The 17,254-nt window shown below is 43.4% G+C and overlaps 1 protein-coding gene across 1 annotated transcript; it reads left to right on the top strand.

Moving 5' to 3' along the window:
• The first annotated feature begins 2,324 nt into the window (after positions 1-2,324).
• Positions 2,325-12,158, top strand: wnt5a (wingless-type MMTV integration site family, member 5a). The gene is made up of 5 exons (XM_019891592.1): positions 2,325-3,174; positions 5,083-5,231; positions 7,241-7,488; positions 9,589-9,881; positions 10,308-12,158. The coding sequence occupies exons 2-5, from the start codon at positions 5,095-5,097 to the stop codon at positions 10,764-10,766; spliced, it is 1,137 nt and encodes a 378-aa protein (XP_019747151.1). The 5' UTR covers positions 2,325-3,174; positions 5,083-5,094; the 3' UTR covers positions 10,767-12,158.
• Positions 12,159-17,254: the final 5,096 nt, after the last annotated feature.

Here is a 17,254-nt window from a genome sequence, read left to right as displayed (position 1 = left end):
TCCCTGGGACCTAAATTCTTCCCACTTTCATCTTTTGAGCTGTCTGAAACACACTTCCAAAGATTAAATAAACCATTAAAAAGATACAAGTAAAAATTGATGCTTTTACAAGTGGATATTTACCACTGTAAAAAACAAGAAAGGACTTTGGGGTTCCTTGAGTTCATATTATCAGTGTTTTCTTTCCACAAAAATTAATTATATATATATATATATATATTTTTTTTTTTTTTTTTTTTTTTTCGATTGTTCTCTTTGCTCCAGTGGAACAAAGTATGCATTTTTTATTCGGCTTATGTGTGGGTGGTTCAGATCAACTTTATCCATGACTGTGAATGTTTGTGAGGGTTCTCACAGTATTCACCCTTGACTTGTTCCCACAATGTTCTGCAGTGGTCAGCGTGTTTCCAGTTGTTTTAATAAACTTTGCTTTCACAGGAACTATGAGGTGTCTTTTAAGCCGAATAATGTCAATAACATTGACAGTGACAGTGTTTGGTGGTCAAAGGGAGTGCAACAATGGCTATTTTCACAAGATGAAAGTTTCACCACCACTAATGGCACTTTCAACAATAGACTCTTGAAGTTTTTCCCAGTTTTCATGGTCTACCAAGTCTCTCCCACTCTCATAAACTCAGCCAGATGTTGCCCCGGCTTTTCTTCCTCAGAAAACATGGGGGGTGGATGTGGAGGTGATCGAGGAGGAACGGCGGAGAGGGCGGGATCACAAATGTGGCTGAGCATGTTTGGTAAGACCAGCTGGATGCACCTAGACACGCAAGCCTGCCAACAGCTGATGTGCAAAGAGTAGAATCCAGAAATGTGTGTCATCACCCTTGTTCAAACTTCCTGTCCTGTTGCCAGACTTTTACTCTTGTGATACTGTACACTTTTGAATACTTTATTACCTACCCCTGCACAATGAAATAAAATCCATTAATTTTTCTTTACACCGCTTGCTTCATTAGGGTGGTGAGACGCGGGTACACCCTGGTTTCATCACCAGACAAAGAACATTTTACACTTAAAGTGACACCTACGGGAAATTTCAACTCTTCAACGAAAAGAGCATGCATGTTTTGGGAACGTGGGGAGAAGCCGGATGAGCTGGAGAAAACCACCAGACTCCACATGAAGGCCTGAAGCCAAGATTCGGACCATCTATCCAAAATTGTGAGGCAGACATGCTAACCATTTGACCACTGTTCAACCATTATTTAAAATGTTTTTTTTTCCTCCTCATATTGCAGTAAAACAAAATGGCAGCACAGAGCAATGAAACTGTTACTTTGCTTGTCTCCCTCCACTTATACAAAGAAGTTGCGATTGGCTCGCAAGCAGTTCAGGGTGTACCCCACCTGCTGACCAATGACCGCTGGGTTCGGCTCAGCACACCTGCGACCCTCGTGAGAATAAGTGGATCAGATAATGGTTGGGTGTTAGTGGAAGTTAGGGAGAGTTTGACGCATGTGTAATTTTGTTTAATTATAATGTGTAATAGTAAAGATATTGTTTTCAATTGACTTTGAAACTCTTTCGAGACCATTTTCATCAGCATTTTTTTGCGTCCAGCAAAAATCCACTAATAGACGCTGTTATTATGATGGACACACACACACACACACACACACAGAGAGGGAGAGATTGTTTTTCCCCACGAAAAATAAATGCATATAAATCAGGGATTTGGATTTTTTTTTAATGTGATTGATATGACCATGGCTGCACTTGACTAATTTTAATTTGCTGAAGCCTGACGGTTGTCTTCCATAACACATCAATTGTTTGTTTGGGAACATCCTTGTTCAACTAAGTATTTTCCCATTTATTTTAGCTTTGTCGTCTTTGACAATAGCTGCGAACATTCAGTAATTTACAGCATCACGGTGTCGTGAAATCATTAAAAAACAATGACCTTCGACACCGGTCGTCGGGTTCACGGAATAATATTTGAGGTGTAAGACCGTGGATCTCTGCTGCATGTTTGTAGATCATGTAGCATAGAATAATAATTACAGTATAGGCCGCCGTCCTGGAAAGGCCCGTAGGTGATGAGAGCAGCCTGTAAAAGCACACCAGACGATTTTGCGAGGACGAAACTCGATATCCTGAAGGGGAAAATCCTAGCTCTGCTCTGGAATGGATAAGGTAATAGCCTCAGGTGCTTTTTCAAGTTTATTTTAGGTAATAGAGAGGTTTGTTTTGTTACAGCCTGTCCCACCCTCGCCTCGCTCAATTCGACTTCTGTGGCGTGGCGGAGTCATGCGCATGCGCGTCGCCGAGGTCTTGGCGGGTCCACGCTGCCTTGTGGGAGGAGGCCACACGAGCAGGTGAGAGAGGGAGAGAAATCAAGAGAGGGGAGCTCAAGTCGTCTCCAGTCTGCTGCACTTCAGCACACGCACGCCGCGCGCGAAGACGAATCGTCGGCAAACAAAAAAACTCGCCGCTGTCTCTCTTATTGTTTGTTTGTTCGTTTGGGGTTTTTTTTTACGACTCGTAACAGCAGCGCGCGCGCCAGCCCCGCCGTTTGGAACGTCGTTTTTATTCGGTATTTTGGGGAACACTTTGTGTGTGTGTGGTACTAACCCAGTGTCGCGCGGCGGATGACTGTTTGCCACGACTTGGACTCGGGGATTGTCAGAGCCGTCCTCGCGCAGAATGGGAGCGAAAGCGACAAGTCGCTCGTGGCGTGGAGCAACGCGGGGATCTTTGCGCAGGTAAAACGCTCATTGACCCGAGAGCGTGCCCGGCTGGGATTTATTATTTTTTATTTTTCTAATATGGGATGTCCTAATCGTGTAGATGCCTTTTTTTCTTCAAAAGTGAATTTAAACGGCCACTGACATTTGTCGCTTCAACCCAGTGTGGCGACTTTCCACATTTTTGAGAAAGAACGGCTCACTTGGACTCATTAATTGCCTGATAGAAGACTTAGATTAAATTTTTCTGCTTCCCAGTGGTGAGGCGCACGGAGCGCATCCACTTCTCTTTATTTTATTCGAATTGTTTTGGAGTGTCCGTTGCCGAAGAACTTTCAACTTTATCTCCCACCCGCGTTTACACCACATTGGGATAAAACGACGAGAGAAAGGAAATAAATTTCCCAGTGGACAGCATTGGAATTATTGGTTTGACATCGTCTGCACAAGTTGGATTACATCTTCCAGCTCCCTGGTGAGTAGAGCATCTCCCAAGTCACTGCAAATTTAATTTTACAAGTGCGCCTTGTCTTCTTGGATGTGTCAATGTCGTTCTCGATTTTTGTTTGCTTGTTTTGCTTCAGGGTAATCAAAATCTAAATAAATGTAAAGAACGGATAAAATGATATTTGATCCGAAATGACTTAAATGAGGTTTTTTACGTGTATTTTCTTTGGCAATCGTTTCTTCGTACTGCTGTCTATCAAAGCGTAGTAATTGGCTCCCTCTCCTGGTTTGAACTTCAATATGGAGGAAACAAAGACAAGAGAAAATTTACGTGTTAAATATTATAATTTGTTTCTATCTCACGTCGTTCATTATGGGTTCAAATAGAATATTTAATTTGTTGAATTAAAATAACATACATACAAACAGTTTAACCTGTGAAATCAAAATTATAATCACCAATTCATTGATGGAAGTGATATTTACTGGTCTGTGCTGTCTTTGTATTTCTTAATTGCCATTTAAGTAGTTTTGAGATGGAAAAACAAAATTTACTCGGAATAGAAATGACGTCCTCATGACCAACTCGGTAGAAATGTTCTAAATTCAAATGACTTGACTCTGCAGTCACTCTGACTATTTTTGACGGCATTCCTCTAATTGATCTCCAACGGAAGTGCGTTCAATTCGATGCCACTTTTAGCTCCACAAATGGGGTGTGCTCGTTAGCAGTCAACAGGTCAACTTGCAGGGCCACTTTTGTTGGGGTCAAATGTTTTGTAGGGCGGGGCGGGAGGGGCTCACCGACTGCAGAAGTCTGCAGCGCCTCAACTTTGCCAGCGCACATTAACTGCACGAGAGTCAAATACAATAATACAGGGGAAGAATTTTTTTTTTTTATTACAATTTAAACTCAAGTTGAATAATTTGATTGACTGCAAATCCAATTCATAAATGCGAGTACCTGTAACTCTGGTACGCGCGTGGAAGTCTTCCACTCTTTGTGTTGGTTTCAAAATACAATTGATTTAGTGTTAACTGTGCATACATTACAAGGCGTCAGTCACCCCCTTAACCCACTTGGAGTCCGCTTGTAGACCTGCTTACGTGAGGAGCAGCGGTGAGCTTTACGCCAGTCTGGTAATCGTGTCGAAAACCTCGGTCCAATTTTGGCGATTTGTGCACATGCAGGGGAATTGCATTCCGTTTTCACCCTATAATGAAATCCTGATTAAAAAAAATTGCTGAGCATCTCAGGCCTCTGTTCTACCCGCTGTCGACGTGCCGCCCCCTCCCCCACACCACTTCCCCACTTTATTCTACTTTCACTTTACCGGTAAATGTATGTATAGTGTGTCTAGTTTTTATAAAGGGCGTTCGTATTAATCTGTGCCCATTATAATATTTTAATTTAATCGAGTAATCCAAGTAACGTCTAATGCACATTTTTAGTTGGTTCGATTTTCATGATTGCATACATGTGCATCCACTGGCTGTAATAAATAAATATTTTTTGAACATAGCCCTAATTTGAAATGTTGTGGGTCATTCGAGATGCGTTCGACCCCATAGAACGCATGCGCTTATCGTGCATGCAAACCAAAACTCTCCCAAGTCTCTGTGCGCAAAGTAAATTGTCAGGAATGCATCAGGCTGAGGTTTCAGTTCCATTGTCCTTGCTGCTTCCACATCTATCACGTGATTCACACTCAGCAGCCGTAAAACGTCGGCTCATCCGCGTACAACTCTCGCGCGTGTGTGTGAGCGCGCGCGCGTGTGTGTGTGTGTGCGTGTGCGCGTGTGCGTGTGTGTGTGTGAGAGAGAGAGAAAGAGAAAGAGATGATCTGCAAATATTTGAAATTTGCCGCAGCATGCACGATTACCAGTGTAAGTGTGTTTGAGAACGTGAGTGACATGTTGCTGTATCGTCCCTCAGATTGGCGTGACGATGAAGTTGGGACTAAGTTGTGTGTGTCGACCGGCCTGCTGGCCCCTGGGCAGCGTGTTGGACTCCAGACACTGCGTCTTTGCACTCACACTCCTCACACTCCTCATGCAGGTGGTGGTGGAGGCCAACTCGTGGTGGTATGTATTGCTCTTTGCGGGGATTTGCCCTTCTGTGCAGTGTGGCATTTGGAACTGTGCAAGCCCGTTTTGCATGCATGTATATATGTGTGTGTGTGTGTGTATATGTATATATATTTTTTTTTCCCCCAAAAAATTTAAATGAGTTTTTTGTCAGTCTGCTTGGCTTCAGTTACACCACATATGAAGTCCCACAACATGCTTGCTGTTGCACCTTAGCATTTCAGGAACACCTTTCTTTCTCCCCTGTTTTTTTTTTTCTGTTTCTCTTTTTGCCAAGCCAATATCATTTATATAAAAATGCTGAATATCTGTGGTTTTCATTGTTGTCAGTCCCAATGTGTGTAATTTGTCATGCATCTGTGTTGCCGTTAAAAGGGAAAACTATTTATGCACGATGCTCTGAAATCATCACACTGATGCCTTGTTTCAAAATCTTGACTGAGCAAAAGCACCCATTTTACATTCGAACAAGGAGGGGTGGGGAATGTCGCAAAAATTATGAACACTGAAATACTGAGCTCCACTCAATTTGTTCACAAATGGAATTACTTTGTGTGAAATTTGGGGCAAGCTGAATGGCAACAGGTGAATACACAACAATTGTGCCTTCGGCCATCTAATGGAAGAGCATTTAAATGTTCTACCTGTCACTATCCACCACAGGTGTGGAGAGATGAATAAAATGTTATTTGTAAGAAAGAAATCAAAAATTTTGGAAAAACTAGATCATTTCTCACAGTGCCCCCAATGATCTGTCATGATACGCTGGTTGGGAATCATTGCAATAATGTACCTACAGAAAGGCAAATGTTTGGCTTGGTGAAATCTCTTCTTAGAAGTTGCTATATTTGTCACTGCCTGTAATTAAGAGCATTTGCAGAATCTCAACCAGGCTCACAAAAAATATTCTACATTGATATTTTCTCTCTCTCTCTCTCTCTCTCTCTCTCTCTCTCTCTGTCTCTCTCTCTCTCTCTCTATATATATAATAAAAATTTGGTTTAATTGATCAAGTAAAGGCACCCATGCCATCATCTGGCAATGTGCAAAAAAAAATAAAATTTTACATATATATATCTATGTATGTTTTGATGATTGGCTCACAGTCCTACTTGCAAGCTTACCATAAAGTACAAACTCTCTTTGAGAAAACGTCAGTGGGTACATGATTTAAGGGAGGTAGCATGTCTGCAGAGTGTCTCCGTAAACGATATTTCCCTGGTATGTGTGTGTGTGTGTTCCATTGCAGTTCCCGCAGTTGATCAAGTTACACGAGGGCTAATTGTCTCTCTCGAGGGGCTCGGGGATGGGCTGCTCAGATTGTCTTGTGGCCTGGAACCAGATGCCCGGAGTAGTGCGGCTATTTCTTAATATCCCTCTTCGAATCATTACTTCACAAGTCGTGCTGTGGAAATGTTGGAAAATGAGCTTGTGTGACAAAATTGTGGGCCGTTTCATCTTCATAGCTTTAGCCGGTAAGAGCGCACATTAAGAAAGCTAGAACTGAACGAACCAATGGCGGTGGGCGAAATTGGTTCAAATGTATGCAAAGTTTTAATCGTTGAGAACTCCCGCAAAGGGCTAATGTACATATACTTTTGTTTTCCCTTGAAAAATAAAGTTTTCCAAAGGCTGTAAAAAACAAAACACTCAGTCACGGGACATTGGCTCTTTCTTTGAACTGCTCCCAGCTCAACTTCTTCAACATGCAAGGAGTTGAGCATTTCTTTCTTTCAACTGGTGTGGACCATCATCCACATTTCCTTCTTTCCTACTGTGCGCTGCTTTTTTGCCCGCCATTGCGTGCTTGGCACTGCCCATCACATCACTTTTCAATGGGAATGTCTTGAAGATTTAAAGCTGTTCTGAGGATTCGGCCGGACAATAAAATGCTCCGAGTCTGAGAGGCAGAAAACCAATCAGCTGTTGATTATCTTTTATTGTTTTCTCTTGCTCATTTTGGCTCGCCATGGTACATGATTGGAACCACCTGCCTTTTCATCCAGGTCTTTAGCCATGAACCCGCTGCTGATCCCCGAGGCCTACATCATCGGTGCCCAGCCTCTGTGCAGCCAGTTGGCGGGCCTCTCGCAGGGCCAGAAGAAGCTGTGCCAGCTCTACCAGGACCACATGCAGTACATCGGCGAAGGTGCAAAGACGGGCATCAGAGAGTGTCAGTACCAGTTCAGACATCGGCGCTGGAACTGCAGCACAGTGGACAACTCTTCCGTCTTTGGACGGGTCATGCAAATAGGTAAGCGAGACGTCATCCGTTTCTGGGAAATTGACACATTGCGCGTTCTGTATGTTGAGACTGCGCCAGCGGTTAGCTTGATTCAGTTTTTAGCATGTAACATAGCCGAGAATGAGCTTCTCTCTTTGATGGCCGGGAGACAAGGTTAAAAATGAAGGCGTGCGTATTTCACACACTCATTTAAAATAGCAGAACTTTACAAACCGTGCTCGGATAAAACCACTAAATGTTTTCTTTGGATGCGTGCCTGCATCTCAGGAAAGGGGGGGGAAAAAAGTTGACGTCAAGTTTTATTGATCATAATCTTGCAAATGGATTATACTAAATCCCGGCAATGTGGTTATTGTAATGTCAGCAGTGTTGCTGCAGTTTGACAGCATGCTGATATTTCGCAGTTTTGTCCGGCTTGGCCAGAGCGATGTCCATTCTATGATTAGGCGCACTACGGCTTGTCACCTCGAAAGATTCTATTTTGGTTTATCCTTGGGGGCTTATGTTTTTAGGCACAGAAAGTTACAGGTATGCCAGGATTGGTCTTTCGCGTTAGGGATGTGTACTTCAACTGTGCACTGAATTCTCAAAATCAAGACACTTCAAAAATGTATTTCGCCTCCTTGAAAAGTTTTACTTTATTAAGTTGTGGCTTGAATTATGTCTCGAGATTGCTGCTGTCACCCTGTTTTGGAGAATGGAATTTACTATGTGGTGCTTATGGTTCCATTTTCTTTTTTTTTTTTTTCTTTTTTTTTTTAAAGAGCAATTTGCAACAGTCCTTCCAGAGAGAGTTTCTTTAATGTTGGATAATGCTCGTTTCACTGCACTAGAAAATAGTGCAGCTGGATGTGTGGATGATCCAGAGAAAGAGGCTGCGGTTGACCTCTATTGAATTGGGATGTCAGAAATCTTCCCCTTCAGTGATTTGAAGCGGATATCATACAAAGTATGCAGAGATGATAGTAGTGGTCTGCTTGAGAATTTCTTGACCGGTGCGGTTCACGTCGCCTTTTGTGTGTATGTTCCCCCACTCTCCTACTCGCTCTTCCTCTTCCACTCTCCAGGCCACGTAAACATGCTCACCCTGGTCTGCTAGTGTGACCGTCTGGCTGCTTGGTTGATGGACCCTGCTTTTGATTTAAAACCCAGCTCCGAGCAACACTGAAGCAGTTGGGTTCAGCTCCTCTGCCTCTCCGGTTTTCTTCAGGGTGGTTTAAAGAAGAGGCAGCAGGGAAGGAGAAGACACTTGAGTCTGTCGACAAGTCTGATACGACGCCAATATTCAAAAGATGAATTAAACAAGTCAAGCATCTGAGTAATAAATCCTCCCTCCTCGAATCCACTCCTTTGCAGATATTCCAGCTTGATGTATCTCAAACTTTCTAACAGGCTTCCTTACCCACACCGTTGACTTTCTTTTTTTTTTTTTTATGCCTCTTTTGAGTTTCTATGGGCGCCTTTTTCCATTCATGCCTTGACAAATCTTTTCAGTTTTTCTTTCAACCCCTTTTCCTTTCTTGCACTTTGTCCATCTGCTTTTGTCATTGCGGTCCTGCTTTGTGGCCATAAGGCCGTGTAAGATGTGCAGTTCCATTTTGTATCAGTCAGCTGCTATGCTTTTGTCAACCGTTTCTTCTTTTGCCATTTTTGTCCACATGGGTCCTCAGTTTTGCTCTTTGGCCAATATGGCGAGCTCCAATTTGCTGAGGTGCATTTTGAGTTTCTTTCTCAGTAGTAAATAATGAGGTAGGCTGGGGTTCGTGGGCAGAAAAAAAACGTATAACAGAATCCATCAGTCGTGACCGACAATGTGAAAGAGACCTTGTGGTTTTCCATTTGGGCAAACTCTCCGCTCTTCGTGGGGTGAATTCTTTGTCATCGGAGGGTGCTGTCCAAGCTCTAGCTCAAGCCCAGCGAGAGCAAACCAAATTCCACTTTTCAACATGTTTGACTAAAAGCCCGCAGAAGTGATCAGGTGCTCCGCAACAAGTGACGGTGCATCACCGATGCAACTAAAAGAAAAAACCGTGTCAAATGAAGGTTGCTGCGTGAAATGAAATGCTTTGTTTGGTTTGCACCCAAGCATTTCGAACTGTTTGCGCACAGGCAGTCGAGAGACGGCCTTCACCTACGCCATCAGCGCAGCAGGGGTTGTGAACGCAGTGAGCCGCGCTTGCAGAGAGGGGGAGCTGTCCAGCTGCGGGTGCAGCCGTGCCGCTCGGCCCAAAGACCTGCCGCGAGACTGGCTGTGGGGCGGTTGCGGAGACAACCTCAACTATGGCTACAGATTCTCGAAGGAGTTTGTGGATGCTCGTGAGAGGGAGAAGACCTACCCGAAAGGCTCGCAGGACAGTGCGCGGCTTCTGATGAATCTTCACAACAACGAGGCTGGAAGACGGGTACGTGTCCAGACACACATTCCAAGCTCTTTATGATTCTTAAAAAGTGCGAGCAATAAATCCACACGCCGTGGCCTTCTGCATGCTTTAAAAAGGCCACGCTGGAAGTGAGACAAGCCAGGTCAATCAGATTCAACAGCTCTGTCGGCTCTCCCCCGCGGGTCCCGAGATCTGAGGGCTAGATAGCATCGCTCTGACAGTTCTGGGGTTTCATTTTCCTCCCCAAACGTCTTGAAACCACCTCAAAGCAAACGTGGAGCCAAGATATTGCGAGCCAGGCGGTTGTCTTTCGTAGAGTGGGCTGTTTCACTGTACTTTGCCTTGCCCAAATGCACAGGATCGGACCGTGAGCGAATTATACATAATAAAGATGAATCATGCTTGACTGGCTTTCCATCCACGCGCTGTGCTTCCTTTACCCCTTAGACTGTGTCCGACCTTGCGCACGTGTCATGCAAGTGCCACGGGGTCTCGGGCTCTTGCAGCCTTAAGACCTGCTGGCTGCAGCTGGCTGACTTCCGCAAGGTGGGGGACGCCTTGAAAGAGAAGTACGACAGCGCCGCAGCCATGAAGCTCAACTCTCGTGGGAAGCTGGTGCAGATGAACAACAAGTTCAACCCCCCTACCAGCCACGACCTGGTGTACATCGAGTCCAGTCCAGACTACTGCCTGAAGAACCAAAGCACTGGCTCCCTGGGCACAGTGGGGCGTCTTTGCAACAAGACCTCAGAGGGGATGGATGGCTGCGAGCTGATGTGCTGCGGTCGCGGTTATGACCAGTTCAAGGCCCAGTTAGTGGAGCGTTGCCACTGCAAGTTCCACTGGTGCTGCTATGTCAAGTGCAAGCGTTGCACCAAAATCGTAGACCAATTCGTCTGCAAGTGAGACTCGAGCTGCAAACGACGGGCGACGCATCTGTGCGAGCGAAGGAGTCCAAGACGGAGAGAGAATGGAAGAGAGAAACTATATAAATGATATTTATAGAGTTAAACAACTATGCCATTGCAAAAAAAGGACTTGACTTTTTTATTCTCGCCACCCCCCCGCCCCTCCCCCTCCCCAAGTAAATCACATCTTCAGGAACTGAGAGTATCATGAAATATTTATTTTAAAATTGTTTTATTTTGGCCCAGCTGATTTTAAGCCCTACAAGTGCCTCAATTGGCTGGAAACACCTCTTCCTAACGATTGAATTAGTTCTGGAAAATTTTTCTTTTGTGACATTTCTCTGATGGATCACAAAATGGGACCATGCTTTCCATTTTCTAAGAAAAAGTAGTGTGATACTTGACGCGCGGTTGACTTCAAAGTCCTGTTTTGTTGTATGGCTGCGTTGACAGGAGAATGCCTGTGTGTTGTATGGATGGATGTGTTTTCATGGGCCCCTTCCCAAACCAGCTCTTGCATCCCCAATCCCAACTTCTCCACTCTCAACTCATGGAGCAGGAGGGATCGCGTTCGTTTGTGTGAGTCCAGAGAGGAAAAATGGGTTCAGACAGAGGACGGTTTTTGGGGGCTGGGCTATTTATTAAGCTGTCCCGGAAGCCCGAGCGATCCGCAGGTGCTGCAGAAGCCCTCCACCATGATGCACTTTTGATACAGAGGCTTAAACCTGTCTGTATGTCTTTTCAGCAGTTTTTTTTTTTTTTTTTTTTTTTTTTTTTAACTGCAGTGCATCAGTTAATGTATCCATATTTTAGCCAACACTGTCTTCCATATTAAATCAGCTTATTCATTTACCATAGTCTACAATACATAACCTGGTTTGGATATATATGGGCAAGTCTTTGATTACATTGGTGAAATAGTTCTGTGTATATAGTATATTCAACCGATCAGTAAACTGTATTTATTTTTTATTTTTAAACCGGATCCACCACTATCGCAGCAAAATACGACTCCTTTCGTTGGACACTCTGTATGTGGAAATCACTTTTAAAAAGTTGTCACTCACTCTCACGAATCTTCACGATTTTTGTAAAGGGAAATGCACCTTATATGTCGACTCAGTTTTTCCTACTCACTCATGTTCTGTGTTGGTGTTACACATTTTACATCGGATGGTCCAATTCCCAATCGCCGCATTTTTTCAATACCACTCGTAAAGTCAACTATCTCCACCGGTCCAACTAAATTTATGTGTATTTATAAGCTTCCTCTGTCAGTTTGAGGTTTGTTAAATTTCATGTGTAACAGCAAATATTTTGTGATGTTTTACAAATTGGCTAAATGTTCAACTTTGTTTCAATAAATATATGAAACCCGACTATTTACTCAGATTGCCTTTGACAAGTTGTCTTTTTTGGCTCGGCGCAGACGTCTGCATGACAAAGTAGGAAGCTCTTGGTTCGTAAAGTTCCAAGGCAGCATCCGTTCAGTTGGTCTCCTCTTCAGTCGGATGTCGTGACAGACAGTCTAACCTTCCTGAAATGACAGCTGTGCGGCGGGAGCGAGAGATTGCTTGAGAGCCGGAGATGGGCTGCCTCTAAAGCATCTTAGTTGTGGTTAAATTACATGCAGCGCTCAACAATCCGCTGACAGTGGGTCAGTAAAAGGAACCATTAATCATATTGTTGTCGGAAGACGGGGATTTTCAGTGTGGGCAGCGGGGCCGGGGCTGCCTGGAAAAAGACCGGGGCCTTGTCAGAGGCTGCTGGAGCTCAAACGGAGAACAGGAGAGAAGATTAGGTAATAAGAAACGAAGGATTACGCGAACTGGAGAAATGCGAGAGGAGCCGCCGACAATGCGGTTGAATGAAAGTGCAGTTAAAGAACTAATAGAGAAAGGCTCAACAGTGGTTCCGCTCTTGGTTGCGGTGTGGCCTTTCAAAGTCAGTGCAAACGTGACCTGCTCATCCTGGCCGCTCTATTAGGTACACCTTCACAATGTGAAAACAGCGCGCCACGTAAATGAGTACATCACAGCTGATGTGCACGTTTTTGTTTTGTGATGTTTTCGATGGTCCAGTAAATTCTACTCCGAATATTCCCCCAAATGTGGGCCATTGATTGCAAGCGAGATATGACAATAAGCACACACAAAAATGTTTATTCTGGAAAAAAAAAAAAAAAAAATCATTCATTCATTGCTCAAGGGCACCTCAGCAGTAGATTAATATCACTTCACGAGCTGCACTTAAAAACATGCTTTTTATTTTCAACAAGTGGTTGCACAAAGAAAACTGAATCCAGATACATTTTATCAGTAGACTACTACTCTATTAAAAAAATATATATATATTTGGAACCAGATACTTTAATTTATGGCAACCACTTGATAAAATAAAATTCAACACTTTTTTTTCTTTTTCAATGTGGTTGCCATTGTTAGAATCTGACCCATGTCCTCTGACTCCAAATCCAAAAAAGACCTTTTGGAGTCAGCTACTGCTGCCCCAATAATAATAATAATACAATGGAGTTTAACACCACTGTACAGGCACAGATATAAACTGTTAATACAATGAGCAGGAATTTTTCTAGAGGGAACTCTTTTTTTTTTTTGAGTCAACAGATTTTGCTTGGGGCCAGGTCAGCATCGCAAATCACTCTGTTCTATGTTGCTTTACCTGGATGTCAATAAGAGTGAAAAAAATAAAATGCGGAAGTGTACCAAATATTGTGTGTCTGCACTCGTGTTAAATGGTATAGTCAATAATGAGCAGTTTTAAAGTAAGCAGAAGTGGAAGAAAACAGTGAAGGCCAACGAGAAGAATACACAGAATAAGTTCTGTCATTGCTGCGATTTTTGAAGTGCGTGTACCCCTCCCCCGCCCCCAACTTTGTACCGCACGCATGTGATGCACGAAGTTCCTTGAAGTGCTTCAAGCCAGCATGACTCTCGTAATAGCACAACAAACTCCGGGTTTGCAGTGAGCTGAGGGTGGAGGAAACCTGACACCCGCAGGTGCCCAGGTACCCACTTTGCTCCGCCGCAACCGCCTTTTGCTTTCAAAGTGTTTGGCTGCACGGCTGTGAAAATATTTTTTTTCTGCCCGCTCTGTACAGAACAACACTTTCTTTTGCAGATTTTGGTCACGGAGCAAAGGATTGTTATTTGGGAATCGTACACATAATTAAAGTGAACCGCAAGTGTAGGCACACATCCACGGAGCAAGCAAATATTCAAACTTGGAACTGTTTATCAAAAACCCAGACTTTTAATTTATTGTTTTGGTTTTTCTGCTTTCCCTCCATTAAACCCTGCTGCTTATTCTGTTCAAGGTTGCGGATTGCATTAATCCCCAAACCCACGTTGGTGGCAACTTTCACACCTAAATCGACCGTATTGACTGTGGTAAGGAGCCAGAACACCTGGTTGTAACCCACAGCACAGGTCAGGTGAGAAAACGCAAACTTACCAAGTTCTTCTCCAGGCACATTAAAATTCCTCCAAGGTTTTTAAAGGATGATTACGTGACTGGTTGTGTTTTCTTAAAAGCGAGCAGCTGCTTAATGTAAGGCTTCGTGCTTTCTCTGACCGCTGCTTCTTGGGATGAACAAATTATTTGACTTGTGTTCAGGCAGTGGAACGCAGGGAAAGGGTAACAACCGCGTTAATCGACGCGATACATTTACACCAGAGTTTACCATCTGCGAAATGAAACCTCTGCTCGAACTTTTTTTTTTTTTTTCTTCAAACAGGCAATATAATGGCAGGGTGCATTCTTCGGTCCATACACATTTTCTTATACTGCTTATGTTGCCACATCAAATCAGGGCTACATTGTGCACAGTGAAGTGTCACTGGTCAGAGCCAAGGCAACGCCATAAAAACACACACTTGCTATTGATCTGGGCACCTTTTGCTGGGAGAAGTGAATCCATGAGCTGTCAGTTTCAGCAGCTCTGGCAAAGCTCAGCCTTGCTCCATTCCAAGGTTCTTACTGTAAAAGCGGCGCAGCTACAATCGGGCCAAAATAAGTGCGCCCCGCAGTGCTCCATTTAGAACTATTTGGGACTGCGGTTGTGTGTTTTCAAGAAGAAGGGCAGGACGCCACACCGTGACGTTGCAAACAATCTGGATTGGATCAGAGAGACGAGCTGGTGCCACACAGCTGCCAGCTCTTGCTTGCCTCGCTGCCAGTTCTATCCCAGTGTCCCCCCCCCCCAGAAAACCACTCGCACCACAAGTTGTTTCAACAGGGCACAACGCCGTCTTAAAATAGAAAGGTTAGACAAAGAGGTCACAGTTTCTCAATGTGCCATGACTGAGGCTTTTGTCCTTATATGCACAGCATGTGAGAGCAAAAGAAACGCGATTACTTTTAGAAATCAACGTCAGTTCTGTAACTGTTCTCATCTCGGCAAATATTTGAGCAAGAGCTCAGTGAATCTTATTCTGGGTCAAACTGCTTAGCCCCATTTACCCTGCAATACGCACAATCGTTAGAGAGTGCACACTTGTCAGCCCAACTACAAAGCAGAATAAATGATATTGCATGAGGTAATTGCAAAGTGGAAATGTCAACGAGCAGAATAGCTGCCTGCCTCCGTGTGTGTGTGTGTGTGTGTGTGTGTGTGTGTGTGTGTGTGTGTGTGTGTGTGTGTGTGTGTGTGTGTGTGTGAGAGAAACTGGAATAGCACAGCGTTGCAGCTCATCTTGCTTTATTGCTCACAGATGTGGAAAGATAATCGCATTCATAGCGGAGGATTCCAATCTGTTATTCCATATTAAATGTCTGGATGAGCGTTCAGTCAAGTGACATTTTTCTTTCAAGGTGTCCTTTAATTGAATTTACAGAACTTGGATGACCAAAGTAAACATTGACAGTGGCGCGTTCTCAACATTCAGACGTACTGTATATATATTTCCTTACTTCTTCAACACCACAGAACCAAAAACACCATTCACATCAAATCATCAGAATTAAACATGTTTCTCCACAGTCCCTATTTGAGAGATTTTGTCGCTTACATACTTACTGTATCAAACCTGCATTTTGTAGCCCCTTCCATTTCTACCTTCATGATTCAATGACATGTGGACAATGTGAGAAAGACTCACTTGTGTGCGGCTTGCCATGTGTGTCCCCATCGAGATCAGGTCAGCATCAGTAGCTGATTTATTCTGTCAGCCTGCATGTGAAACGTTGGAGTATTACACCAAAGTGGCCTTCTGTGCCCAGTTACGGTGAACATTATTTGTTAGTGTAGTTACTGAGCTTCCTTTTCCATCCACATTCTGCCAGTTAAATGCCACATTACCTCACAGACTGTTGACAGCCTGGAACTGAGTAGTTCACAAAGCGAAAAGATAAAACGCTTACATATGCATTTCCACAGAATTTCTCTGTTAAGTAATAGTAAATTTCTGGTGGGAAATGGAGCAATATTGTAAAGTTTGATAAATATCTGGTGTTTTCCATCATTGTTTCTAATTTTGTATTTGCCAAAACAGCATGCCCGCATCCCTGTGGTTAATTTCAATGCAAGGCGATTACATCGTGATGGGAAAATGAAGCTTCAAATTTGCTTTGTGAACCAGTTGTTGTATTGTTTTGATAGATGGCACAGTTGAGAGGGGTTTGAGAAATAGTGAGTGAGTGTGCTTTCAGCTCTATTTTGAACACAGAGTGTCATTCAGAGGAGTAAAAAAAAAAAAAATACAATAACTGGTTCATGAAGCAAATTTGAAGCTTCATTTTCCCATCACGAGCAATTAAAAACGAAGCAAATGTATTTTCTGTCAAGCGGTGGAGATAGGAATGTGATGCCTCCTCTCCACCGCTTGACAGTAAATACTCTTTTAAACTTTAAAGTTACAGTTTGTAATTCTTAATCAATCATGAAGTGTTAATTTACTTGTGGGGATGAATATTTAATGATATTTTACAATTATGAAAAACAGTAAGATGCTGTTGTAATTTCACTGTAAATGTACAGAATTTCATGGCAGTGTTCCTGATCATTTCCTTCTGCTTCAAAATCATTTTCTCGACCTGCTTCATTGCGAGTTGGCTGTTCTATTGTCAAAGTATAACTTCTCTTCAGTTTCTTGGCAACAATTGCACATTTGCAGGGTTTTCCCTTCCCGAGGCTTCGCATTCCATTACATTTCCAAATCAACGAGGATTTCTTGAACAACATCCCATTTGTCTCTTTCTGTTGCTTAATTAAATTTTGGGGTTAAGTGAACGCCGTCATTCCACTCAGGGTTGAACATGTAAAAGCACATTTTTCTTCACTAAGAGGAAATGGCAGAGGAAGAAATCTGACAGTGACGGATGCTCTCTGGGTGTCTCGGATGAAGTCAATGTTTGCATTAATGAAGCATACCAAGTGAAGTGATGAAGTTCGAGTTTACTGGGAGCTTGGTGGGTTTGGCTTTTGGGGCCGATCACTCAGCAGCGAGCCACTTCTCTGTTCCAATC

This window comes from Hippocampus comes, unplaced genomic scaffold, assembly GCF_001891065.2.
Source record: "Hippocampus comes isolate QL1 unplaced genomic scaffold, H_comes_QL1_v1.1 scaffold174, whole genome shotgun sequence".
Taxonomy (NCBI): Eukaryota; Metazoa; Chordata; class Actinopteri; order Syngnathiformes; family Syngnathidae; genus Hippocampus; species Hippocampus comes.
The sequence above is the reverse complement of the archived record's forward strand: the minus strand, read 5'-3'. Positions and strand labels throughout refer to the sequence as shown.

Excerpts from the sequence above, each read along its gene's own strand:
- wnt5a (XM_019891592.1), top strand. The coding sequence starts at position 5,095 with ATGAAGTTGGGACTAAGTTGTGTGTGTCGACCGGCCTGCTGGCCCCTG. Across the intron at positions 5,232-7,240 it reads GTGGAGGCCAACTCGTGGTG|GTCTTTAGCCATGAACCCGC; the intron begins GTATGTATTGCT and ends CTTTTCATCCAG. Across the intron at positions 7,489-9,588 it reads TGGACGGGTCATGCAAATAG|GCAGTCGAGAGACGGCCTTC; the intron begins GTAAGCGAGACG and ends GTTTGCGCACAG.